The 27,797-nt window shown below is 43.8% G+C and overlaps 2 protein-coding genes across 2 annotated transcripts in view; one reads left to right on the top strand and one right to left on the bottom strand.

Annotated features, from left to right (window-relative positions):
- The window catches only part of PPFIBP2 (PTPRF interacting protein, binding protein 2 (liprin beta 2)), an 81,412-nt gene extending 63,999 nt beyond the window's left edge, over nt 1-17,413 (top strand). Inside the window, exons 11-27 of the mRNA XM_010157595.1 lie at nt 2,415-2,512; nt 2,724-2,788; nt 3,033-3,101; nt 3,605-3,665; nt 6,984-7,128; nt 8,680-8,712; nt 9,287-9,425; nt 10,043-10,171; nt 10,752-10,902; nt 11,085-11,196; nt 11,676-11,764; nt 12,580-12,702; nt 13,376-13,501; nt 14,321-14,509; nt 14,902-15,072; nt 16,581-16,646; nt 17,342-17,413. Of these exons, the coding sequence (XP_010155897.1) occupies nt 2,415-2,512; nt 2,724-2,788; nt 3,033-3,101; nt 3,605-3,665; nt 6,984-7,128; nt 8,680-8,712; nt 9,287-9,425; nt 10,043-10,171; nt 10,752-10,902; nt 11,085-11,196; nt 11,676-11,764; nt 12,580-12,702; nt 13,376-13,501; nt 14,321-14,509; nt 14,902-15,072; nt 16,581-16,646; nt 17,342-17,413 (1,838 nt within the window). The remainder of the gene's footprint in view (nt 1-2,414; nt 2,513-2,723; nt 2,789-3,032; nt 3,102-3,604; nt 3,666-6,983; nt 7,129-8,679; nt 8,713-9,286; nt 9,426-10,042; nt 10,172-10,751; nt 10,903-11,084; nt 11,197-11,675; nt 11,765-12,579; nt 12,703-13,375; nt 13,502-14,320; nt 14,510-14,901; nt 15,073-16,580; nt 16,647-17,341) is intronic.
- A 3,116-nt stretch (nt 17,414-20,529) lies between these two features.
- Nucleotides 20,530-27,397, bottom strand: LOC104514051 (NADH-cytochrome b5 reductase 2-like; the record flags this gene model as incomplete). The annotated part of the gene is given in 6 exon segments (XM_010157594.1): nt 20,530-20,781; nt 22,280-22,365; nt 22,908-22,991; nt 24,640-24,769; nt 25,489-25,595; nt 27,325-27,397. Coding segments are annotated over 6 exon segments (732 nt in total), but the record flags the coding sequence as incomplete, so codon positions are not given.
- Between the last annotated feature and the right edge of the window lie 400 nt (nt 27,398-27,797).

Genomic DNA, 27,797 nt, shown 5'->3' with positions numbered 1-27,797 from the left:
TCAGATATAGAGATACATGTCTTGATGGGGTGTCTGTTACTGCCTGTAGTTTAGACACTCATGCAGCCAGAATATTTCAATACATGAGCAATTGGGAAAGTTCATTCAAATTAGCTAAAAGCATAAGTTTACAGTATTCTTATTAAATTGTAATATAACCCACTCAAGAACCTATTAGTCAAAATTAAAATGACATTGTGTGATTTAAATTAATTCATCTGTAGGAGATGAATAAAGTATACGGATAGGTATTAAGTTTGGATGGTATTTCCTGTGACCGTTATATCACGAGTAACTGGTTTCTGCAGTGTAAAATGGTATCAGGAGACCCTAGTGGGTGATGAACAGTAATTAACTGAAGACATCCTGTATTTAGATTTCCCAGCCCACAGTTCAGCTGAGGGATGGCAGGAGTGATGAGCTGCCAGCCAGCCAGCATTAACGACACAGTGTGTAACATCGTGTTTTACGTCATGTTTTTGGAGACATTAGCTCCCAAGACAGCTGCACCACCGCTACCCTGAGAGTAGGCGCTCTCGGCGGTAACCCCTGCAGTTCTCTCCTCAGCCACACCCCGGTTGTGTGTATTTGAGTGCACCATTCCCCCGCTGGATGTGGTTTTGGAGGACACCTGTGTGCGCCGGCAAGTAGGAAGCCGTGATGCTCTGGACTGTGGGGTTGCTGCTTCAGGGAGCATGGGGGTGGTAATGAAGGCTAGTATAGACGAGGGTACAGCGATGCTCAGCATAATAAAACAAACCCCAAAAGCCGTGAGGGAACTGGAGTGTATACTGGATTGTTCACACGGAGGTGTGCACTGTGATGGCTACAATCTTATCCCAGCCTTATCCTAGGTGTGCTTGTGGGGGTCTCACGTTGAGGTTGCCAAGAAATATCTCGCTGATTATTTATGTATTTTATTTCTAGAGTTGGATTTTAAAGGTTTGCTTTGAAGTGTAATCCTTGCTTAAAAACTTTTGGTACAATCAATGGGTTGAAATCTTCTGATAACTATTTCAAATAATTTCTTGACAGAAACACAATATATTGAAGAATTTCTTATTTCTGTATACATAACTAAAAGATCTGTTTTGGATTAAAGCAGGGTGACTGCTTGAAACAACCACTGCCAGTTGAGTGAAATGTAAGGGAGCTATCCTGAACTCAACTAGAGGCAGCTCTTTTGGGTTTAGTAGTGTGTGCTGAGGGGCTGTGTACCTGGAGCCATATCCTGAGGGGCCAATGGTCAGTGTCAGGGTTGTTGGCAGTCTTCATAGCTGAACAGCAAGGTAACAACCTTATAGCACATCCAGTGCCTGAAGGGGCTACAAGGAAGCTGGGGGGGACTTTTTACAAGGGCTTGTAGTGACAGGACAAGGGGTAACGGGTTTAAATTGAAAGTGGGGAGGTTTAGATTGGATATCAGGAAGAAATTCTTCCCAGAGAGGGTGTTGAAGCACTGGCAGAGGTTGCCCAGAGCAGCTGTGGATGCCCCATCCCTGGAAGTGTCCAAGGCCAGGCTGGATGAGGCTTGGAGCAACCTAGTCTAGTGGAAGGTGTCCCTGCCCATGGCAGGGGGGTTGGAATTGGATGGATCGTTAAGGTCCCTTCCAACCCAAACCATTCTGTGATTCTGTGATAACCTGTAATAGTGCCAAGGCTTAACCCAAGATTTGCGTAACTGCCTTCAGCTGCTGCACCTCCACCTCATACATTAGGAATCTTTAATATGCTTAAAGGTCAGTCTAAACTTCTCCATCATGGCATAGCAGCTCTTCCACCTCCTGGTTGCATCCCTATGCATAGGAGATCTCCAGAAAAGAATTCTTTTCCAAAACACTCCTGATGTTTGCTGAGCACTAAATGTCCAGACCCTGATTTGGTATTGCAGTTTTGACTATTTAGGAATAAAAATCCTACTAAATAATGGCTTTGGAGTGTTTCAGTATTTGTTTAGATCTGTGATACCTGTAAAAACTTGGCACATGTTTACCATGTTCATCCTTGAACCCAGCATGGGGCACTGCATTGTGACACAGCTGATGTCAAACATGTGCCTACCTATAAAGCGGTAGATACACTGTGAGTAAGAAAATGGTACCAACTTGACCTTGCCTCAGCACATCAGCTAGGAATTGGTGGTTGGGAAGCTGCCCCCGTAAGCTGCTCAGCTACTCCCCACAGAGCCCAGCATGTGGCCAGACATGCCATGTTTGCTGCCCTAATAGAAGTCAGCTTCCTTGTAAATGAGAGCCCAAAGTGGGGAGCAGAGGGGCTGGTAGACGACCTGCATCAGATGAAGACTGGAGGGGAGTTTACAGACAGCAGTGTCAGACTGTCTGATATGGTCCTAAATGTCATTTTCTTGGCCTGTTTCTCTCTCCCTTTCTACTTCTGATCTTTAATGCTCCCAGGCTCTTCCATCTCTGGTGGCAGTGAAGAGGAACTTGAGACAACTCTAAGGAAGTGGAATCTTTTGAATAATCCTCAAGGAGAATTACTTAAAACAGAGGTACTTAGTAAAGATGTTTTAGAAGCAACTTGTGCTGTGTATGATTTGTTCGTGTTGGTATCTATATAGTAGGTAATATAATGTAGACGGAGGGAGGTGGGGGCGAGGCGGGACGGTGTTTGTGGCTGGATTGTTGTGCCTTTTGGTATGGGCACAGTAGATTCCAAATCAGGCACTAGAGTTACAGGCTTAACTCTTCTATTTTACATAGGCCTCTTCAGGAGAACTGTCACCAGCTCTGCTCCCTCCAGTGCCACACAAAGCTGCGGAAATCAGGCGAGCCCTTTGTTTCATGTTTTTCGTGTGGGTTGCCCTAAGTCTGTACTATTTAATCCCTGCAACTGTTGGCATCTCAGCTTGCCTGTTCTTGGCTTTGCAAGAACTTTTGGGGAGCTGTGAAAGCAGCGTTTGCCACACGAGTTTTCAATACGTATTTGTGCAAGGTTTGAATTACATTAGCACCTTAGTATATAAGGTATATGTACTTAAACCAGTATATTTATTTTATTCTGATTTAAAGTGGAAGCATTCCAGTATCTTCAGCTAATTTAACCTCTCCACAAGAAGACTCTTTGAAAAGCATAAATAGGTAAGAATGGGTAACTCTAATTGAAAGGTAAAACATATAGCCAGATTTTTTTTTTTAATAATTCTATTTGTTTTCTATTTTTAAAATCTTTTAAAGAGCCCCTAATGCTGCACACTGTTCAGGGTTATTACTGTCTACTTTTGCTTGCCAAGAGCTTCTAGAAAGTTGTCTACATGCATAAGGTTTAAAACTGCACGTTGCGCCTTGTTGCCTTTCAGTGCTGATCAAAGGATGAGCTGTTGCTGTTCCTGGCTTCACCTACAGCAGTGCCCAATACTATGAGTTAATATAAAAATACAAAGAAATATAAAAAAATTTTTTATAAATATAAAAATATAACAAAAGCTAAAAATATAACGAAAGAAATGAGTCTCCTAATTCTGCACTATCTGTTATGTGGAGACAGTATGGGATATATACAGCTGTCAAACGATACGGTTGTGGCATGTGCAAACACTCCATGTTGTATGAACTGTTGCTTTTTTGCCTGTCGTTATTTTAAGGGTTCCACAGAAAAAAAAGTCAAGTAGTTTAGAAGACTTGCAGAGTGAATCCCTGGAAAAGGTTGGTTTATTTGTAATCACGATTTCTGGTGTTTGACGTCATGACTACAAGATAAAGGTCAGGTGTGAATTTCGCACATAGTAAGCCTAGCCACCCCTAACACCGTGTGTGGGGGAAAAAAGTCCTAATGATAAAACAATTCAGCTTCATTTTTTACTCCATTGTCAAGATTAGAATAAACAAACTGGGTGACACACCTATATGTACGCATCCTCAAATCCAGCTTTTCAGCTGAAAGAGAAGAAAAATATTTAAGAGAAATACAACAAATAACGAGGAGTACTTTTGTTGACCTGCAGTATAGTTTTGGTCAGAGTCAAAATCATTTTGACTTCCAAATTGCTCAAAACGTTAAGGGAGCAAATCCTGAAAGTGATTAAATACTGGGACTGGGTATTTCCACATAGGATTCCTTTTTGAGTGTTTGCATGTAAATGAATGTTGCTCCCCAGCTCAGATTTCTGATCATTCCTGAAGGTGGTAGTGATGCTGCCTTCCTTGGAACAGCAGGAGCACCGGCATGAAATTAACAGCTTTAATTCCATTCCAGAATAAAGACTTTCCAGTTCACAAAGTCTCATTACATTATGGTCCAGAGGCTTCTTTTTTCATTTTCTACACTGAAATTTTTCTGCACTTGTGATTATGCTTTGTGAGACTGTTACTGACACTTTCTATACTGAAATTTGGCTCAATACTAGATTATCCACACCCAGTAATGCCATTTAAAACTGATACCAGTAATGTCATTGTTCCAGTTCTTCAAATTTTCTTATTTTTTTCTTAAATCTCTGAAGATGACAGTGAAGAAACTGAAATTTGTGTTGCACTTATTTGATTGTGGTCATACACGTGACAGATCAGTTCAGAACTAACATTTCATTCCATGTGGAATTTATGAAGGTCTGTTTTCATAACTTCTAAATTATTCTGTCTTAAATTCAAAAACTTAATTTGCCTCTGTGACATGAAGTGAGAAGGCTGTACCTACACATTTAGCATGTAAATCTGCTCTATCTGTTAAATCAGAGCCCACGGAGGAACAGGAAACTACCAAGGATATGAGAGAATGTAGCAAGCCAGCCCCGTCTTCAGCAAGGCATTTAAACTGTTTGCCCTAATTTAGGCATGAGGTTTCTTAGGGGAGTAAATGAGACCTCCCTGTGTGTATGAGCGAGTGGCTAAACGGGAATTAGTTACAACCAAAACCAAGGCCAAGCAAACTTGTTTTGCTGACCTGGCATGACAAGACTGCTTCTTCCATTAGGTTCAGGAGAACTGGTGCTGCCGGCACTGTTCACTGGAGCTATTCTACTTTGCACAAACCTCCAATTCCAATTATGTCCAGAAATGATAATATTAAAGAACACTGGTGTCTCTGAGCTAGCCATGCTGGTGTTTTTATCACTTCATTTCTATCACAGCTCTATGGTTTCAGCTGGATACATACGGTATTGTGTATTTGCTATTTTATGTCAGTCATTTTCATATTTTTAACTGTTAAACAACTGTTGTGTTCCCAGCTAAATGTTAAGTCTAAAGAGACCACCCAGAAGCCTGAAAATAGAAAAATTCCTTTGATCACAGCAGAACCTAAACAGAGCCTGAATTTTGGACAGTGGTTTGAACAAACACATTTAGTATTAAGTATTTTATTAAAATGAAGAGGTAACAGACCTTGTAATATATTGTCAATGTATTTAAGTAGCATCACTATATCACTACGTCTACAATTGATGTTCTGTGTATGTGTGTTAATACTAATATTTGTCTGTTGCTTTTTTCCACAAAACTTTGAAATTTCCCTCCCTGCAACTCCGTAGTATGTAGACGGAAAACCAGTACAGCCTGTTGTAGAACAAGAGGTATCTTAACATTTACTGTTGTGATGTGCTCTGATGGTGCGGCTGTGTTTTCATTTTATATTTGTTTTCTCTTTAAAATGTTTGTGTAGTTCAAGTACTGACAAACTCTGAGAACAGGGGAAGGATTGGAGAGGGAAATCTTTCTTTTATCTAAAAGCTTTTATGTGGGGTTAGAAGCTGACGTTCAGAAAATACAGTGCTAATGTAATAAGCAGTTTCTCTACTCATATAATTTTTGATACAAGTTAGGATGAATCCTGCAGTTGCCAAAACAGGAGCAGGATGTGAGGAATTGAGAGATCTAGACTGCAGTTACAGTATCACAAAGATCCCTCTAGGCCTTAAAGTACTTGGTGAAAGTGGGGTTACTACATAAGCAGCATAATACATGCTCCTGCTACTAAATACGGTTTGGGTATTTTCTGTACAGAGTTTTCCTACGTAACCTCCTTTCTGATACAGAAACATCTTCCAGATGAGCTTATTCCAAACCCACACTGAACATAGCCACTCCCACTAATGTTAGTCGGAGTTGCAGGGTCAGTGCTTTTCGGAAAAGCCTCTGTGTCCCTCTAGTTTTGAGAGCTGTGGGAGTAGGTCTTTGTCCAGAGTGGCAGCTCCCTCATCTTTTCATTTGGATTCGGTATTGAGAAAGTCTCAGTGGGCTGCTTCCAAAACTGCAGACAAGCAACCCTGTGAAACACATACTTTGGCTGAAAAAGTTCCTGGTTAGGCTCGAAACTTTATGTGCAAGGTTAATCTACCCTGGTACAAGGTGCAAAGGCCCTTTGAGGAGCACCTTTGGTGAGCTCTGCTGCTGGGGCCCTCACGTTACCTGTACAGAGATCGGAATTTTTATAAAAGTGACATTCCTGTAGCCTCTGTTGTTGATTCTTTTACTGTTGTTAATGGTGGTGGGTAAATCCGTTTGACCAAATTCGTGTTACACAGATACTTTTAGCGTAAATTCCAGTGAGATACAATTGTGAAGCAAAAACAGACAGTCTGGTGTAATACGGGGGGCAGGGAGGGGGGATTGACAGAGCAAAGAATGGGCTGAGAAGTAACTACATGCATTTCTGGCACTATCAAAGTTGACCTTGGAAGGACCAAATTGTTATATAGTGCCAGGGTCCTAGAGGAAAGGGAGACAGCTAAAAAAATTTTCATGATGCCACCAGGTAATATTCAACGTATGTTTTAATGTAACGTACAGTCTGGCTGAAGTGGCAGGGGCGTATGAGGGAAGAGAAGGCTGTGCCTTAGGTAGAAACTGTGTCAGCTGACTTCTGGATTTAAACTGAATTATCTGCCAGGAGGAACATGAGGGAGTGGTGGTGGTCTGAACCATGATCTTCATAATGCTTTTTCTCAATGCTAAAAACGTTGTGTACTGGATTGCAAATGCTGACCGTGCTGTGATTACTTATTTATGTTCCCCTCTTCAAAACAGAATAAGCCACTTGTGAAGGGCAGCAAGTATCAAACCTTGCCAGGAAAGCTGCCTCGACCCTTACAGAATGGAGAGCAGGGAACACACAACTCGCCAGATGGGAGCGTCGGGAACGACAGTGAGGACAGCAGCGTCCTGGTCCTAAGTATGTACCCGCGCCTCCCCGCGAGGGGTATGTAGAAGGGAAGCCAGCAAGCTGCGTGCGGGAGGAGGCCCTGCCGAGGTGTATAACCTGTGCTAGAACAACGCCTGGGGCATCCACATGATGCAGTGGGGAAAGTTCTGCTTCTGTTTTTAAATGTACCAAAACTGATGCACGTTAGCTCACGGGAGAGTACAGGGTGGTTGTCAGTTCGAGCGTTCCTTTTTGTGGTGCTTGACGGCAGTGACTTGCTGACATCACTGACAGCATGCGTAATGAAGAGACGTTTCTTTGAAGACTGTGGGGAGAGCATTCTGAAAGTCAGCAAATCTGTAACCCAAAAACTCGCAGCTTCTAGAGATGCATGCATCTTGGCAATATGAATAAGGAGTATCTTTTCCAGACAGGCTCCCAGTGCTCCCCTGAGCTTGCTGGTTTGTCTCTATAAAACAAGCAGCAAACAATAATGCAGAACCAAGTACCTCATTAGTATATTGAAAAAACAGACGCTAGATTGGGATATTAAACAGACCAACCCCTCCCTTGCCATCCCACCGCGTTTTAGCGCACGACACGTTAGAGCGTAACTAGCACTAACGTGCACTTCAGGCAAAAATCCCAGCCTCAGCACTACTGGTTGCTGTAGCTTGTGGACACCCGCAAGTGAAGAAATAACTTGCTAGGTGCAGAAAAATACCAGTGGATTTTAAAAATGCAAGTGTGTTTTTATTGCACAGCCACATGTGGAAGCCTGTATTAATTTATTTTCAGTGACAGCTTAGGCATAGATTTACTGGCTATTAACAGGGAGGCACAGAATCGGGTGTTTGCCAAGGACTGGAGAGGTGGGGAGCTCAGGCTTAAGCGTTTGATTTTGTGAATCTGAAGTGCTCCTGTGCTTTAAAAGTTTTGGAGGGTTTTTTTGGTTTTAAAGCTTTGTGGTACTAAAAGCTGGTAGGGTACTGTAGTTTCAAGGTTTCAATAGGTTGGGGGTGGTTTAGGGGTTTTTTTTGACAAGTTTTTCTGTGATTGCAACACTGTAGGCAATGCCTGAGCCATGCTGTTATGTCTTCACCTGCAGGATTATCCAAGGATGGGTGATCTTGTAAAGGAAAATGTTCTTTTTCTAGAGACAAGCAATGTCTCCTTAAATACACTAATTAACAGATATTTTTCTATTCAGGTTGGTGTGTTTCTTGCATGAGCACTAAACTTATTACACCTCCAATTCTGTATTTCAGAGGAGTTTGGTGTAATCATAGACATTGCTTCATTTCACATGCTCTGTAGGCTTTATGGAGCTCTGTAGTATATACTTAATGTGTTAAAATTGTCAAAGAATAGTTAAAAAACCCCAAACAACCACAGATAAATGATCATCCCTGTCTATTTAAGATGACCAGTACCGAATCCTGTACAGCAGAACTGCTTCTTTTCTTTTTGTTTCTGCTTTTAATGCTTAGCTTACTTTGCTCTTCTGTAACTTTATTTTGCTGGTGTTTTATATCTTCTTTGCTTCTTCATCTGGCTTTCTGCTTCTTGGGATGGCTGAAGATCGCATCAGGAGTGTCAGTGCACCAGTGCTAGGTACTGTACCCCAACGAGATGCAATTTCACATGAGTTTTGCTGCTAATTTTTACCTTTCCTTTTTCCCTCCCTTTCTCTTTGTGAAGTAGTAATGCCAAGTGGGATGTCCAGATAGAATTCCTTAAGTGCAGTACTGACATGAAGTAACAGCTTTTGCTGGATGGCACTGGGTTGGGATTTCTTTGTAAGATATTTATTCCTGGTTTCATTCTGTTTTCACTACAGTCAGCAGAAAAATTCTCACTGATTCTGATGGAGGAGTTAGGGTAGTAAGAATAGGCAAGGCAAGAGTCTGAAGAGTCTACTTCAGTATGAAGAGCTTAAATTAATTAAAATAATGCATTTAAATACAAACAACTGAAATAACAATGCTATTTTCCCAGATGTTTTATTATTCTCTTTTTTGTATCAAATGTACAGCTACTCTTTTTTTCACCTCCTGAGCATGGTTTTTTAATCCAAGAACAATTTGATATCTTTATTACATTCTGCATGGAAAGACATGGGTCTCCCAGGTAACAACTTTGTTCATAATTACTATAAAATGTGACTATATTGTTGTTCTTAATCCAGGAGAGATGGAGAATGTGGATGGTACAGTAGTCTCAGATGACCTTTCACCTCTTTCTTCGGGAACGGATTCAGGTCCACAATCTCCACTGTCTACAGAAAACAGAAAGAGTCCAAAAGGGATCAAGAAAATCTGGGGAAAGTAAGGTCTTTTTTATTTTTACTTCCCTGTCAAAGCACTTTGGCTGAGGCTGAATCCAATTCTTGGCAAAACTACACTATCTACAGCATGAATAAAGTAAAATTCCAGACAAGGAGAGAAAGCAGCTCTGGGACTGTACGGGTGTAGAAAAATGGATGGCAGCGTTCACAGCACCACACTGTTGGAAGAAATAAGACACGCTACTGTCCTCTTAATGCCAATAATGCCACCAGTGTCATTAGCTCTGAGAAATTAAATGACAGTAAGTTGTCACTGCAGAAGGCATCAGGGGAAAACAGAAGCAGCAAAAAGAGGTGGGACTGAGTTTCAGTGTGTTGCTGTATCTGCCCCAGGACAGCAGGCGTTCACAAGTCTGGCCTCCAGTGTGGATTAGTAACTGCAGGGAAGGGTGGTGGCTGCTCTGCAGAGCTTCTGCCCTTCCCCAGTGTTAGGTCTAGACAGTGTTTGCCTCGAACTTCTTCAGCTGCCCCTTGAATGAGATGTTGGTGGATTACAGGAAGATTAATACAGCTTCCAGTCCTCAGTATAGTTTCCATGTGAAACAATGCTCTCTGTCGCAAGCTAATGGCACTGTCTGGGCACTCTTGTCTTCAAAGGATAAGAAGAACGCAGTCAGGGAACTTCCCTGCAGATGACCTGGGTTTGGCAGAGTTTCGAAGAGGTGGTCTCCGTGCGACGGCTGGGCCCCGGTTATCCAGATCAAAGGAAACCAAAGGCCAGAAAAGGTAACGGTTCCTCCTCTACCTTGCACAGCAGCTGATGCGGTGGTGTTAAACGTGCTGAACAGCCAACCCTCCTCCAGTGAAATACGCTGTTCCCAGCGTACTTCATCACATGTGGAACTCCACAAGAGGAAAGACTTACTCAGGATACATTTTCTACCAGAGAAACTCCCCTGTCTGCGCTCCTCCAACTGGGAGGTCGCAGCACCAGCTGCCTGTTGCAGCGTCAGAAATTTCAGCTTGTTAAAGAACAAGAGAACTGAGCATCATCTCCAGTGGGAATATCTGCAAAGTGATGAGAATTCAGCAATTCCTTTTTTCCTCTCTTCAAACAGAAAATGGGAAATTCTTATTCACCCCCTCACACCCCCCAGCTGTTCACAAGTTGAAGCTGGGCAGCCAAATTAAGGGGACACCAGTACCGCAGCACATACTGCGAGGTGGCTGTTGGCTTTATTACTGCCCCGAGCAAGGCGCGCTAACACACACGCTGTAGTGCTGCCAGAGGCACTGCCACACGAGGAGTCTTCTGATAACAACCATAATTCTTTGAAGATTTTCAAATGTTTCCTGTACTTTTCAGTGACTACAACGCTCCGTTTGCTCAGTGGAGCACTGAAAGAGTTTGTAACTGGCTTGAGGACTTCGGTCTCGGTCAGTACGTCATTTTTGCACGGCAGTGGGTGACTTCAGGCCATACACTGTTAATTGCGACGCCTCAGGACATGGAAAAGGTAAGTGATCTGTAACTGTTTCTCTCAAGCAGCCATACACATTGAGTCTGTACAGCCAGGCCCCTTTAAACAACTGGCAGTTCTACCTTCCTGAAATATCTTGTAGGCCTTTCTGTAGATGCCTGATGAGATGAAAAGAGCCGGAGGCAAGGCAAACTATTTGTTCACGGTTGTTGTTGCAGGAAATGGGAATAAAGCATCCCCTGCACAGGAAGAAATTAGTTCTGGCCATTAAATCAATAAATGCGAAACAAGATGAGAAGTCTGCACAACTCGATCATATCTGGGTGACACGTAAGCATTTGAACTATCATGGAATTGTTGGGAATTTCCCCCACCCCTACAGATAGACTCCCTGATACATGTTGTTTGAAGCAGTTACCAAACATCTTTTTAAGAGCACTGAGTTTCAACCAAGTCAAATGAGAATTTGTGTGATGCTCTTGACATCCAAATATACTGCTGTGCAGTGTGACCTTCCACGGGGAAGTCTGGCATTCCAGCTGCAGGGAGGTAAATAGGAGTGGGAAAGCTCAGTCTGGCAAGAGCTACGTAGTGCTGTGGAAGGTATGTGCTCAGTCACGTGCTGGATGTAAAATATCACAGGGTGTTGCGGACAATGCTGTTTGGGAATTGCTTTCAGGCTTCTGATCAGGGGTTGTCCTTTGGAAAGGTGAACAGGTAGAACGAGCTACCTGAATGCCTCAGCCGGCCCAGACGGCTTCATTCTCACTGATCTGGATTTGGGTACACCACTGTTCTTGTATCTGCAGGGTGGCTTGATGACATTGGTTTACCTCAGTACAAAGACCAGTTTCATGAAGCCAGAGTTGATGGGAGAATGTTGCAGTACTTAACTGTGGTAAGCTGAAGTCGTTTTTCCTCAGTTTAACTAGATTTGACTTCAGAGTGAGCAAGGAATTTTAGGATTTTCCTTTGAATGTGAGTAGTTAAAGAATTAGTTACTACTAGCACTATTTCCATCTTGCAAATAACTCATTTATGTTGTCTAGTGCATGATTACTACTCCTAAGGTACCTAAAATAACACATCCTATAAGTTACTGCTAATTTCGCCATGGCCTGTCTTTCAATGTGATGTAGCACACTGCAATTAAAGGTGTTCTGCATGCAGCTTCTCGAGGGTGTTGTTCTCCACACCAAGTTAGCAACAACACAGAAAACTAAAGCAGCAAATCCTGTAATGGTACAGCTCCAACTGCGTCAGCAGCAAACCACGAACTGTGCATAGCCACTGTCTTTTCTTGCAGTTCCCCTGCCCAGGTTTGGATAATTAAGTATTTGGGTTTGTTAACCGTGCTGTGAAAACTATGCCTCGTTTAGCTGTTATCAAAAGCACAGCCTTGTCTACACTGTCTTAAGGAGACTGTGTTACAGGAGCATGGGCCCTGCTGTTCCTTCGTTAGAGGTGTCACTAGCTGCAGCAATCCTACCCGCAACAGGATCTTAGCCAGACCAGAAACAGTCCAAACGTAACAAAAACCCCAAAACACTCACCCTAAAAAAAGTCTTTAAAATATAAACCTTTACTTCTACCTAAACCATAGTTACTGTGTCTTATATAAAACTACATAGCAAGCTTGAAATCTTCCTTCTTGGGGAAGGTACCTGTTCTGCCACGTATTCTGTGCCACTTAGAAGCCTCTCTCCTTTACAGAACGACCTCCTCTTTCTGAAAGTCACCAGTCAGCTGCACCATCTGAGTATTAAATGTGCCATCCATGTGCTGCATGTCAACGGCTTTAACCCCCACTGCCTACGCAGGAGACCAGTTGAGGAGGTAAAGGACTGTTTAAGTAAATTAACTTTAACAAGCACTGATTACCTGATTCCAGCCAAACGGGCCAGAAAGTTAGCCCTGCACAGTGACGCCCCAATTGCTGCTACTAGGGCACTGGGGCTAAAGCAGTTGTGCTGCTCTCCAGCTATGGAATGTAACACGTCCTCAGCAATGAGAAAAATACTCACTCTCAAGTACTTGAACCACTTACTAGTTGAATGTTATGCACTTCCCTTTAGAAATTATTTACTTAGTTTAATTGAACTTCCAAGATATAATTTGAACAGTTTTTTTCTTGCCTGTCCTAATTTTTAACTCTCAAAGACTGAGGTTTTGGCCTTACCTGGTGAGTACAGCTTACTCTCTCTGTATTGAAGACTGACAATAATACTGTTCTTGGAATGGCCCCTGTGTACAGCCAGCAGCTGTAGCCTCTAGTGTTGTGCTACCTGTTGCAAGGTACAGGGTTTCATCTGTGCCAGCCTACACCTGCCACCTCGTCAGAGGAGGTCTGAAAGAGGCCTCGACCAGAAACGCCACCCTAGAATCAGCGACAGTATGCTGCTCTTTGAGGAAGAGGAGTGATGTTTTTCTCTGAACTGAGGCCACCTCTTGTGAACGTGCAGTGACAGTGCAGGCTATGTTATCATCACCGTTTCTGGTTACTTTACAGAATAACGTTTCGCCCTCTGAGGTAGTTCAGTGGTCCAACCACAGAGTGATGGAATGGCTCAGGTCGGTCGATCTGGCAGAATACGCACCAAACCTTCGAGGAAGCGGAGTGCACGGTGGCCTGATCGTAAGAACTTAACGTTTTCCTACACTTCTACTAAAAAGTGACGGTCTAATGTAAACCATCTTTTATCTGGTGTTTGTCAAGCAGGAGGAAACAAACGCATTTCCAAGATGACAGCATGATCAGGCCTTCTAAAGAGCCTCTGTATCCGAGCCATGCTTCTTGATTTTACAGGGGAAAACTCCAGCAAAAAAGGGGCTGCTAAAACATTTTGTAAGCAAAGCTGAGCTGTGCATGAGTGTTTGCAGCAGTACACGAAAAACCTGAAACCTGTACCATAGGAATGTTACTTATTGATAAGGCACCACTGACTGTTTCTTTGAGTGGCTTTAATGGAATTCTGAGCCACAGTAAATAACTGTCCCAAACTTGCAGCACTCTTGCCTGGAACTGGGAATGACTTTTTTTTAATTCAAAACATTCAGAACTCTTTGCAGCTCAGTAAAGTCAGGGTTCTGAGTCAGCACAATTCTAGGGCTTGTAGCATTTCTGCAAAAATAAAATGGAAAAAATGGTGCTAAGATTAAATTCTTAGTAGAGCAGAAAATACTGGAAAGAAATCTGTTCAATCCAAACAAATGTAAGGTTTGAAACCCAGTGTAGTTAGGTGTTTGTCTGGTCATGCTCTGCATTTCCCAGTGCCTCCTTTCATGTATTTCCCATTCAGAGCCCAGGGAGTAGCATACCACGGGAGTTGAAAAAGGTCCGGTGTAGATGGACAGCTCTGTGAGAATGAGAAATCCATCTGACAAGCACTGTAATGGTTTACTACTGCAAGGGTTTCACCACATAAAAAAATAAGTATCTTGCCATTTTTAACAGATTCTCGAACCTCGCTTCAACGGTGACACACTGGCCATGCTACTGAACATTCCACCTCAGAAGACCCTCCTGCGCCGCCACCTAAGCACCAATTTTAACGTGTTAATCGGACCAGCAACACAACAAGAAAAAAGAGAAATAACGGAGTCAACAGCATACACAGCTCTGACCACCACTGCCAAAGTGCGGGTAGGTACTGCACTCAGAGTTCAGAATTTCAGACCTCCTCTGCCCCGTCTTACTGAAAAAAATAAGGGACAAACATGGGCAGGGAGAGGTCAGTTGGAGGAGGAGTGATACGGTTTCCTTAATTCTAGGTACCAAAGTATTTAATTTGTATCTATTTAAATCAGCTTCTGAAACAAGCATCCAATCCCTTCTCTCTTTTTCTTAGAAGAAACACTATCTAAACATATTTAAAATCAACTGTGCCTCCCAATTTGAAAACAACTGGATTTATTTAATCCAGAATCTATGTTCCTTAAGGACTAGGGATAGCAGTAAGCCAAAAGGAGAGGAATTTGAATCTTTAAAGGACACCCTTAATTTTCTTATTTAAACCTTGTTGTCTTTTATTTTAGCCAAAGAAACTTGGATTTTCACATTTTGGAAACTTAAGAAAAAAGAAATTTGATGAATCCACAGACTACATTTGTCCTATGGATACAAACCCAGCTGCTACGAACGGTACTCAGAAAAACTATGGTGGAATCAAAGGACTCACTCCATTCACTGACAGGGAACTGGATCAGGTGGGACAGACAGACTGATGCCATTCTCATCTCATCCTCTCCATGCATCCAACGCTTGCAAATAACCAAACTTTAGTGTGTAACAAAGTATTTGCTACATCTGCATGAACTCATTGAGAAAGTATTGGCTGTGGACACTGGAAAGAGTTCTGTACTAAGAATGTCAGGTTAATTTTTTTAATCAACATCATGATAAACCCATCCATCTTCAAGCCCTTTTTCAGGAATATAACACCTTTACACTATAAGGATCGATGTATTTTGACAGTTAGGTGGAGGTTGCAGTACGTGCAAGACTTTTGTACTTCTCGCTTTCATAATCTCAGTATGGCACATTCCTTTTTTCATTATCTTTATGGGTGGTTTTTAATGTAATAAACCTATTTGGACTAATTTGTACAAAGCTATCAAGTACCACTGGATTGTATATTTTAACAGGCATTAATCGAATCCAACTGAATTTTTCTTTTATTATGTACAGTGGGGAGTGGTTATGCTCAGACAGTATGTGTGAAAACAGGGCATCAGTAATGAACAAGGTCATTAATAAACCAATACTTCAACAAGTCACTTTGGTTATGTAGTAGTGAACTTGTGAATGAAACTCTGTCTAGGCATCATGCAGACAGATGATGAAGACTAAAACCCATCAAATTTCATTCGACTTTGCTGTTGTGTAAAGGGATGTAAACCCTGAAAAATGGAGCATCTGGAGGCTTGTGTGAACTTTGGCAACACACAAGAGCGAGCCAGAGGTAAACCGTCCTATCTCCAGTGACCTTAAGCCAGATAATGCATTTTAAGCCTAATAAGAGTGGTCACAAAATCGAAGAGACTAACTGTGAGAGCAGGTTTTTCATTTGCATGGTCTCCTGCATCTAACACCTCACATGTGTTCGTTATCTAACCGTTGCCTTTTTCACTGCACACCCAGCAAAGACAGGACTGTTATTCTGCCTCGCTGTCCCCTTGCACAGTTAGGTGCAGGGGAACACAGTAACTGTGAGCCGACAGCTCACGCTATGCCCTTGTTCAAGCATTACAAAAGTACTGGATTTTTCCCTGGGAGCACAGTCCTTCAGTCAGGTGTGACAGCTCAGTGCCCTGGAAGCCGTAACCCTTGATGTAAGAACAGGTAGGGCGGTGTAGGAAGGACTCCTACAGCTTGCCTGTGGAAGACGACCACCAGAAATACAGTAAGTGATACACCGCCTGGAAAATACTCCCCTGCACTGCTAATATCAGTTAAGCTTTTTCTCCTCTTGTGTAAATTACAGCTGAAGTTTCACAGGATCCATCTTTCTCACTCAGGATTCACTCTTCTCTCGTTAAACGCATTTGCACGCACCTTACAGCGTGGAGGCGTTTTTGTTAACGTGCAGAAATCTGAGCTTGTGAATGTACCACAACGTCATTTGTCCAGGCACAGACACCTCCCAGAGATGCATGTAGCGTGAGGAACGCTGCACGTACGGTCTGATTTGAACCGGTTCTGGATACTTTTGCAGATGGAACATTCAGAAGGAACAGTAATGCAAATAGGGGCTCTTTCTCAAGACATAAACCGCCTTACGGTACGTACTATTTTCACTCTTGCTTTATAGTCACAAATGTATTCTGCTAGAATTTGGTAAAAATTTGGTCATTGCTGGGGGCAGTTAGAGAGTAAGTGGGTTTCCTGCTGAATACCTCTTCGGAGCCTGGTTGTGCATTCAGTCCAAAAAGCCTTGTTTGAAATCACACCAGGAATTAAGTTGCATCTAGGCCCGTGTTACGTTTTCATGAACTCTGCTATCGCTGAGCCAAGGACAGATATTCATCCCCTCAAAAGGAAACAATTCCTCAAAGGTTTTGCAAGTAACCACCACCGAATGCCTCTGGTACAGTAAAGTCTAGCAAAAGAGGTACTGAAAATCTGCTTGAGCTTACAGAGACCTGAAAGTTTACTGGAGCTAAAACTCTATGGAAAACAAACAAACAAAAATCACTGCATTAATTCCTGAGTCCATAGCAGCTAATTAAAAGACAAAAAATGCTGACTGAAAGGTGTGATGAAGAATTAGAGACCAAAGTTGAGTCATATGCCATAGGCACAATCTCTGAGCATACTGTCAAGCAAATAACTGTTTATAGAAAGCCGTGTTCAGGACATGCCTTTCAACTGTTTGCTCTAACCCCCTCTGCTGTGAACGTGATCTCATTACAGCTGGATTTACTGAACTACGGCTCTATCTGAACATGCTGAGTCGTTCACATCTTGTCTTTTCAGACGATGCTAAGCCAAGATGAGATGCTGAATGACAGCAGATTTTTAACCCCTACCTTTGAAGACTGGAGATGATGTTTCAACATGACCAAGAACACTAATACCTCATGCCTGTCCAGAGGGTGGCCAGGAGAAGCTCCTGCTGTGGTGCAGAGCAGCTCTACCTCATTCTGCCCCGGAGGCTCCCCACGTAGCATTTAACGTTGTCAGTGTAGCAGCACGCTGCAGGTAACTCTCCCCGCGATGTTTTCCGTATTACATAACGTGGAATAGGTGTCGGGAGAGAAGCGATACTCACACCCAGGGTCTGGAAAGCCAAGACTGGCAGCACGTTTTACCCTTCCATTCAATTGTCTTTACGTGGTATGTTTATGTACTGTTACATCAAAGATCTTTCGTAGTTTTTTATTTTTATAATTAATTTGTAATGCAGGAATCGTTAATATCTGTCCAGGTGGATGCTGTTGAGTGCCGCGGTACGGCTGACTAGCTGCTACTGCAGTCTGGCCAAAGGCTCTTTCCGTCTCTGATCCCTTTCATTAGCACATCCTGCCCTCTTTTTCTCAAAGTGCAGGGTAGTATGGGAAGAATGGAACATAACAGTTCTTGCTTGCAGCAGGAGGATGACAATCCAGATGGCATGTTCACAGGCCTTGCCTAACTCAGAAAGTGCTGAACTGCAGGAGGAAATGTAACTTGGGGACTACCAGAAAAACTGAGGGACTCGGAAGCTGGTGCTTCATCTGAAGTGATTTTTACATGTGCACTAAGGTGGTCATGGTCGAGGAGGAGTCCCAACGCTTACCTACCGCGAGTGTAACGTTACGAACGGTGCTGGCTGTGCTCCGCAGGGTAAGCGCAACACAACTTCCAGCAGATCCACTGTTCAGTTCCAAATGACAGCGCTCTAACTGGAGCTGTGGGCTGGGCTCTGTCTGTACACTGACCAGTACTGAGGCACATGTACAAGCCACAGGATGCCCGTCAGCCTTCTGAGCCCCGTACCTGGCTGGTCTGAAGCCGTACAGGCTCTCAGGAAGACAGGAATGGCAATAAGCCCTTTTTTCCCTGCAGTACACCTAATTAAACATACGGCTGCACAGCCCTGAGGAGTGGAGAGGGCAGTAGAAACACTTCTGTAGCGTTTGCATGAGAACTGGTGATGTTGTAAGCAACTCTGCTATTCCCTTTCAGTTCTGTTTTCATTCCAGCTACATTTTCACAGACTACTTCATTCAGCACCAGGAGACAAATGTCACTGTGACATGTAAAACGTGACTATGGAGTGCCATCATAAACCCAGGTTTTGTTTCTTTAGAACACCTGACAGAATAGAGCTGTTGCTGTCCTGCTGAGCCAGGCAGGACTGTAGCACGCTCACAGAGGGAAATACAGCCTCTCACCACTTATTGAGGAGCTGTTTGAGGGTACCAGCCTGTCTCCTTCACAGCAGCAATTACAGGGCCTATGCTAGGACCCTGCACTGTATGGTCAGACTTTCAAAGTCAAACACATGATTTTATTGTCCAAAATGGTAAAACCAAGGCAAATTTTTTCCACTCACTGAGCAATGAAACGGTAATGGAAAGCCAAAGGAATGAGAAGTCAGTCTGCACATCGGCAAAATAAAAATACCTTTAATAAAAGGTATAACATGTACCAGTTAAGTACATCTCTAATCTGGCAGTGCAAGCAACACTAGTGACCAGACCGTGTACTACGGGCAGTTGAAATCCTGTCAGGTTAATTAGCCAGCAGACTTAGTACAGTACTAGAAGCAGGGTAAGCTGCTCAGCAGAGGCAGCCTTACTACCACTGGGGTGTTCCCAGCACATTTTCAGCTTTCTTTTGATGATGTATTTATAACTCAGCGTGGTGTTGTGCAGCTTGGCTGTGAATAGTCAATCTAAAAAATTACTGATTTTTTAAATATATATAGTAAGACATCCTAATTAGCATAACAGGTATAAATGCTTATTTTTTGACTGTTATGAATAAATTCTGGATGTTCCTCAATCTCTTGCCACCTGTGGAATGATTCTAACACAAATACGTGTGGCTGATCTCTGATCAGGGTCAGAATCACACTCAATCCCTGTGCCTGTCTTTGCGTTAGCACTACAGATGTACCTGACGAAGTACAAAGCCCCTGTATCAATTTTTGATTAGTAGATTTCTTGAGTTTTGCCTCAGATGAATAAAAATATTAGTAAAGGTACTGGTTGGCATATGAAGAGACAAGTCTCCTGGCTCAGGAATTTGCCAGACTAACGCAAACGTAGTATAAACTAGTTCCTGGAAACGAACATGCAGTACTTCAGACTAACAGTTGAATGCTGGGTGGTAAAAATGCTAAGATGAGGCTTTAGCTGAGCTGAAGGTCGACCTGGCATAGCTTACAACAGAAAGTAAGACACCGTGTTTTCTCACAAGCAAAGGAAAGTGCTGCAGCTGTCAAAGGAGCAGGCACTACACTTCAGGAGTGACATTCAAATGATGTGGCATCACTGGAGGGTTACGCCTGTGTATGCAGCCCAGAACCTCCCTGTGTAGCTGGCAGCGAGTGCTTAGCCAAGGCTGTTAGAAGACAGCACGAAGTTACGTAATGCTCCGGAACAAACTTCACACCACCGAGAGCACCTGTTACCGCAAGCAGCAACTTGCACACTCCCCGCCTTCTGTTCACTTTTCCAATAGCATACTGTGATTTCTTTCTTAGCCCTTTACCGGGGACTGGAACAGGCTGTTCTTTGTCCCAGGATGCACGAAGTGCATCGCCTACAGAGCACAGGCAAACAATCCTGGTCCAGTTTCACAACCCTCTCCCAAATTCCATACCCATATTAACAAACAAGTGGGTTTACCTGTCCTACCTCTCCAATCCCATATTAACAAACAAGTGGGTTTAATTGGAGAGGTAGGACAGGTACACAGGTTTTTTTCCTCAGAATCACCATTTCATACGAACCTACGAGGTTAGACTAAGCTACTTCCACACAATTCAAGATGATCTCTCAGATTCTTAGTACGAAAACACGCAAAGGCACTTAAGTTGCAAACCCAGAAAGCACATTAAGCACTTAAACCAACACAAAAAATAAGAAATACTGCAGAGTGACAGACCAGTTGTTCCCGTCGGGAACGCACGCGGTATGGACGTACTTACAAAAAGGCATCAGACGCCATCGGTGTCAGTAGGAAAACGTACTGCTCTTGGGATAGCCCAGCTTGTCCAGGCTGGGCTGACACGCCAACTGAATCATAGGTGGTGGCCCACACATGAGAACGAGCGTCTCGCTGCCAGGGGAAGGGAGGTGGGATTTAATCATGTCTGCAGTGACAAAGCCAGAACTGTACTTCCAATCTGAAGCAAAGACTGTTAAAATTTGAATCCCTGCATGGTCTGAAACCTTTTTAAACTGCATGTTGTACTCACAAAGTAGCTGAAAATCCACCATCACCACAAGCAAAGAGAGGGTTCAACGTGCCACTGAGCTCAAACCTAAGGGCTGCCTTTGGTAGTGACAAGCAGCATGTGGACAACAAGCACTTGCAGGCGTTTAAGCCATTTAATGCCAACAGAATGCACAACCTGATTGGGTAGACTGCCCAAAGCAGGGCTGAAACTTTTGCTGCTGTGTCCAAAAAACTGGCACATCCTGAAATACATCAGGAGATCCACTGAGTGACGCGTGACCCGGCAGCAGTTCGTTATTAGCTCACACTTTCTAAGGCCCACCAGGTTCAGAACACTTTTCAAAATGGGTGTTATGGTTCTGAGGGGCTGGGCGTGGCTTTTTGTTCAAACCCACGTAGACGAGAAGACATTACATAAATTCAGGTTCAGAAGAACAAAGTGCAAGATTTACTAGCCACCTAAACACTGTCCTAAAGATGGCAATTGGAACAACTTTTCAATCCAGGCTTAATCACAATTAGCTGGATTTGTCTCTGACCCTGGCAAATTCGGCCCTGAACCGACATGGTAAAGGTCAACTGCAGAAACAGATTAACGGAGCAAAACCCTGTTTCTTTGAAATCAGTGAAGACATGAGTAGAAAGATAAGGATCTGTTCACACTGTTTAATCCCTAATACAGGATTTAGGGAGTACAAGTGAAACTACGAGGCACCATCTCCAAGGCATTCTTCAAAAGAAGGACCAGGGCAGGGATTGTCCCCCTGGATTGGGCACTGGTGAGGCTGCACCTTGAATCCTGCGTTCAGTTCTGGGCTCTTCACTACAAGACAGACACTGAGGGGCTGGAGTGTGTCCAGAGAAGGGAACGGAGCTGGGAAGGGGCTGGAGCACAAGTCCTGTGAGGAGCAGCTGAGGGAGCTGGGGGGGTTCAGCCTGGAGGAGGCTCAGGGGAGACCTTATTGCTCTCTACAACTGCCCGAAAGGAGGGGGCAGAGAGGTGGGGGTTGGTCTCTTCTCCCCAGTGACAAGTGACAGGAGGAGAGGAAATGGCTTCAAAGTGCACCATGGGAGGTTTAGGTTGGATATTAGGGAAAATTTCTCCACTGAAGGGGTTGTCAAGCACTGAAAAGGGCTGCCCAGGAAAGTGGCTGAGTCACCATCCCTGGGTGTATTTGTGTGGATGAGGTGCTTAGGGACACAAGCGATTGGTGGACTTGGCAGTGCTGGGTTAACAGCTGGACTGGATGGTCTTAAAGGTCTTTTCCAACTAAGAAACTCTATGATTCCATAATAACCATTTCCTGCTCCTCCCTATACCGATCACTTAAATATGCCATCTCAGGTAATATTTTATCCTAAATAGTTGGGTGAAAGTACAAACCCAAAGACACTGGAAGAATATGAAATATGCAAAACAGTATCTTCTCCAGCGGCCCATGTCCCATAGTTTAGAATGTCAGAGGCCAGTAAAAAAAAGAGTAGGCATTGAAGAAGGACAAGCAGACGAGTCAGTATACTGACCTGATTAGCAAAAAGAAGGTAACATTTTGTGGAGTCCTTAGGGTCATTTGTGATGCGACGAATCAACTGCAGCATAGGAGTTATTCCTGTGAAAAAAACAAAGTGGTTAAAAAACAGGTATTTCATTCTACCCACATAAGGCTGCCTTTCAGCGTGAATGCTGCCTTCCTCCAGTCTTCAGTGGGAGCTTGGTTTGTACAGGGCTACGTACCTCTCAATTTCTAACCCATGCCAAATGCAGGCATCAGGGGGTTCTGTTATTACAAACTGTTTCAGAACAAAAACTAAACCACAATACTTGTATCTGGGCTTTCCTCTTCAGCGTTCTCTATCACACACAGTAATTTTACCCCCAAGACACTCTCCTGAAATATTTTTTGTTAATAAGCCTGAAGCTCAGAGAGATGAAGTGACTTCTCTGAGGTCACACGGTAAATCAAGATTAAAACTCTGAAGCTGTGAGCTTCCAGGACTGAGCTCAAGTCACCAGAGAGCCTCCATGTTGCAAAACACTCATGGAAAGAAATACAGGTGTAAGTGCCCTGCTATTGAAGTGTTTGATGCTCCTCACATTCATCCACAATGATGTCATCATTCTCTAGGCGTTCCATCCAATAAGTAGTTTTACCTGTTCCTCCAGCTATCATCCCAAGATGCTTTGCAAACTTCTTCTCTGCTTCAGACTTCTTATGAGGCTTGATAAGAAAGGTACCTAGAAGAAATAGTCAAAACCTATGGGTGCATTAACACCCAAACAAACATGGATACAAAATCCATGGGAATAAAGTACTATAACCTACCAATTACTTGGGACATATCTGGAAATGCTAAATGGACTCAGCATTTAGACAAAGAGCACAAACCTCTGTCTCTGTGAACTCCAACCCTAGCTCTGAACAACTGATTTGCTCCTTCCCTGCTACCCAGCATTGCTATAATAAACTCAAGGATTCCCACATCGCTGCCTAGAACACAACTCGGCAACCGTGACCACGGTAGCTCAAGGTAACCACAGCCCCTGCGAAGCAGAAACGGGTTGCTTAGGGCGTCCACCACCCTCACCTGCACCATGGATCTCGCCATTTGTGTGTGTCCCCTTTCAATGGAGCTGTAATTTAAGCAGCATCAAGCAAGACCCCCTGCCAATGAGAATTGGGGATGTTGGAGCCTTGCACACTGCTACCAAGTGCTTTATCACCAGAATTCACTCCCAGCTAACGAGATGCCCGTGACACTCAGTCGGCTAGCTGAGTGCCTGCCAGTACGCTGCGATGAGACGACCTTGGTGATTTCTGCTCTACAGCAGCGTGCACCACTGCTTCACACCACCACAAACCCAGTTGGTAATCGAATTAATCGCCAAGGACCAGGCCAAATGAAAAGCCCATATGAAGTATTCTGTAGGAAAAGCACCTATACTGTGATCTCAAGAGATGTGTGACTCGTGACAAGCTTGCCCCGCTACTGCTCTTTACAGCGGCCAAAGCAGAGCAGGAAGGAACGTTTGTAATGCACGCATCACTCGTCTCCTCTGAGGGTATGACAGGTGCGTCATAAAAGGTCGTGATCCAGAGAAGCCCTGAGCACTTTTCCCCCTGAAGTAAGCGTGAAGCACACAGTCCCTCTCGGTCACGATCAGCACAAAATCTTTCACTTGCATCTTGAGAGAGGATCCCTTCTCTGAACTCATGTCCTCCCAGTCAGCTCAGACCTGGTTTCAGCATGAAATGGAGCTGGCACTCCGTCAGCGGGTTATTCAGTAACAACGCTGAGGTTCTCATGGGGCATGCTAGGCCACAACCTCCCTTGTTTTAGAAGCGTCTGGAACACCACTCTCCGTACATATAGCTGAGGTGTTATGTCCAGTGCAGCCTTCTCAGTAACATAATGCAATAGCGATTTGTCAGATTTAATCGTACGGTCTCGGGAGCAAGAAAATAACCAGCTAATCCTCACAGAAAGTAAACACAAAGTACTTTTTCCCATCGTATTAACTCTGATGGGCTCTTGGTCAAGACCAGGAAAGGTGGATTTTCTCTTTTTCACTTTGTAACAGAAGATTCTCTACAAAGTTGTCAAGTTTTGTGGAACGCCTCTGAAAATAACCAACACAAGTGCCTCCCCTCTGCTCTCCCACCTTCACAGAATCACAGAATGGTTTGGGTTGGAAGGGGCCTTAAAGACCATCCAGTTCCAACCCCCCTGCCATGGGCAGGGACACCTTCCACTAGACCAGGTTGCTCCAAGCCTCATCCAGGCTGGCCTTGGACACTTCCAGGGATGGGGCATCCACAGCTTCTCTGGGCAACCTGTCCCAGTGCCTCACCACCCTCTCCAGGAAGAATTTCATGTCACAGTACCTGCCCCCTTATAGACAAGGAGCCCGTTTGGCCCTCTGAAATCAATAGTATCTCCAATCTTCATCTCATCTAGGTACTGGGACATCTTCCCACCTTCTGGAAACTTGGGATTCACATTTTTGTGGTAGACCTGTAAAAACAATAATTTATATGATATCAAACATCGCTCCTTCTGAAAATAACATCGCTGTATCTTTTCTTTTTAAGACTTTTCAAGAGACCTCAGGTTCATGACAGCTTTTTCCCCGTTCAAAGCACATCATAAGTATTGAGCAGTTAATAACAACTTGCAGACTTGTAAGAACACAGCACACGAAAAAGGCCCCAGTTTTTGCCTAAGGACAAACTCTCATAGAAAAGGATCAGAAAATCCAGAAGTCTTGGCATCAAGGTCATCCTGCATTCCCTAGCTTAAAGGGTTTCCCTTGTTTCTGTATTCCATTTTCTTAATCAGTAAACACATTAACAAGTTCTGATGCTTCACAATCTCTGTAGCATCACCAAAACAAGCAGTTCTTAGTGACTTGTTTTCTACTGACAGCTACTAGCAGTGTCGGCAGCAGCACCGGCACCCTGCGGAAGTGCGATTGCTGTTCGTGCACTGCCACACAAAAGGCAAGGGGGAAGCTCGTGCAGTACTGCCAGAGACCCTACCCCTGCCACCTCTCTGTGACGTACAGCAGATCCCCAGGAGAGAACTCACTGTTAAGGATAACATGAAGTGAACTGTTTGCCACGCAGTCATCCTATCCAAAAGGAGATCGAACTAAAGTCTATGTGCACTGAAGTGAAGTGCTCCCCTTCCTTCTGGTTACCACTTCATCCATATTAAAGGAAACCAAAATTTACCTTTATAATTAAATCAACATAACCTTTTGTCTCATCGCTGGAAACTGGGGTGTAGGCTCAAATCACCAGATTACCATCGATCTTTGCGGAAAGGTATATGTGTTGGCCTAGAGAAAAGTAATTACAACCTGATTATTTATTTTTCCCATCCCTGGTTTCAAACCTTATGGAGGACAACACACAAAAAAAAAAGTAGATATTGTGACCTGCTAAACACAAACAGCGATAGAGAAAATCCTTACCCTATAAATGCCATATAAAACATCTAGTTTTTAAGCATTGAATTTCTGGAGCATGGGGTAACTGAGGAGTGCCAGTACGTTACAGAATCAAGGATAAGATACTAGCAAAGCAGAAAATTTACAGTAAAATAGTGATATAAAAAGTTGGTTACTCCTTCTCAGGTGCTCTCTGTATTTTGGGTTTTGCTCTCCTCATGTTCATTAATGAAGGGAAAGCAAGGATGCACCAGCTCACACAGACAAAGAAAGAACGAAGTACATTGCAGTAGCAGCAATCTCCCAGAGATTCTGCACCAAGACATCAAGAACAAAACCCTGTGCCACTGTCCTTCTCCCTAACTCCTGTGGCTTCCACAGCATTGGACACTGCTGTCCACAGAGAGCTCTTTGCCCAGCCCAGTGCCAAGAGGCCGACTCTACAAGGCACCTGTTTCTTGCTGCTGATTAAAAGAGCTGAAACTCCTTGCCAAGGGTAGTCTCCTCAGCCAGGAAGCACTAACCTAGAGAGCTGCATGGAAAAACAAAAAGCAGGGGCAGCGCTGGCAGAAAACACTATTCTTAGCAAATGTTCCTGATAAAAAGCATAAGGCAGGAATCTCCCAGTAGTCTGGCCCATGCAGTTTCAGGATTTTATTCCTAAATTCTTAAGAATAAAGTCTGGATAAACACAAGCACTGCAGGGCACACCTCACTTAGTTTATCATTTGTCTAGTTAGTGTGGACAGCTGAACTACATTTTCCCAGAGAAGCCAGAGGAGAATTTGCAGAAAGACTGCTGCCCTTGGCAGGCAGCAAGCAAGAAGGATGTGCTCACAGCACGGGATGGGAAAGACCCTGACACTTGCCAAACAGCAAGGGAAACTGCAAAACACAGTACAGCCCAAACAGGGATACATCTGCCACATCTGCAGATTGGAAAGGGAGGCCTTCCCCTGCACAGATTACCCTTAATTCAAGGTCCAAGGTTCAATGCCATCAGTTTTGCAGGGTAGCGGAAAGACGACTGTGCCAATCCTAGCCTGAAATGAACTGCATGCTACAGAAAGCACGACAGGGTTGTACATATGTATGTAAATCAAAGGTAAGTGGCACCCACAGAAAAGGCGCTGAGTATTGCAGCATCTGCTGTATAAACCAGCTGGATTTTCCCCTTTGTTCTGCACAGAACAGTTACAAGTTTCCCAGGCAGAAGAGCTGTGCTGTCTCAACTACAAATGTGTCAAAAGCACGAGGGCAGTTCACAATAAACCGAGGGCACCAGATGGAAGTCAAGTGCCAGTAAGAAATATGAAAAAGCTTTGACAGACACCGTTCAGCTTATACCCTGCCTGGCGGTGTATTTCATCAGACCCAGTTCAGTCTCACCACTCCTGCTCTAAACCGCACCACGCAACTGAGCACGAGCAGAACAAAGCACGCACAGAGGGTCAGAAATACAGCTCTTGGGAAATCTGACCTTCCTCTCTGACAGAGCAGCACTCAGGCTCAGCTTTCAACTCCTCGCTTTGCTGAGCATTAAATTCCCAAGAACTACGAGTACAGTTATGAATCCCAAAACCAGAACTGCGTGTAATGAAGCATTTTCAGTGCTTACCTACAGGTAATCCTAATACGTGATCGGCTGAAGGAAGCCCAAACCGGAATTTCTTCGTATCGTGACTGATTTCCTAAAAAAACCCCAAACGATATGAGAATGAGGTCAACATCACCACTTCTTTGAATTTCAAGCTTTACTCAACGCGATCTGCTCTAGTAAGCCTGTTCCTTGTCAGCACGCAAGCCAAAGGCTAGGAGGGGAAGTAGAAATAGCTTTGAAAAAGTTTAAACAGAAGTTTTAGAACCAGAGTCTTTTCGTTTTCCGTTCCACGAGGAGTGACTTTTGCCTGTCTGCGCAATCCCTACAGCACCTTTGAAGTAAGAAAAACTGGAAACCCTCCGTTGCCCGAGGCCAGCGAGCACATTTCATAATTTGTGGCCAAAGATCAGGCAAGACAGGACGCGCAGAACCGCCGGCTGTGGGGGTTACGCTGACGTACGCTGGACGCGAATCAAGGGAGAAGCACGGCT

The sequence above is a fragment of the Eurypyga helias genome, unplaced genomic scaffold, assembly GCF_000690775.1.
Source record: "Eurypyga helias isolate BGI_N326 unplaced genomic scaffold, ASM69077v1 scaffold24408, whole genome shotgun sequence".
NCBI lineage: Eukaryota > Metazoa > Chordata > Aves > Eurypygiformes > Eurypygidae > Eurypyga > Eurypyga helias.
This window is presented reverse-complemented; position numbering and strand designations above follow the sequence as displayed.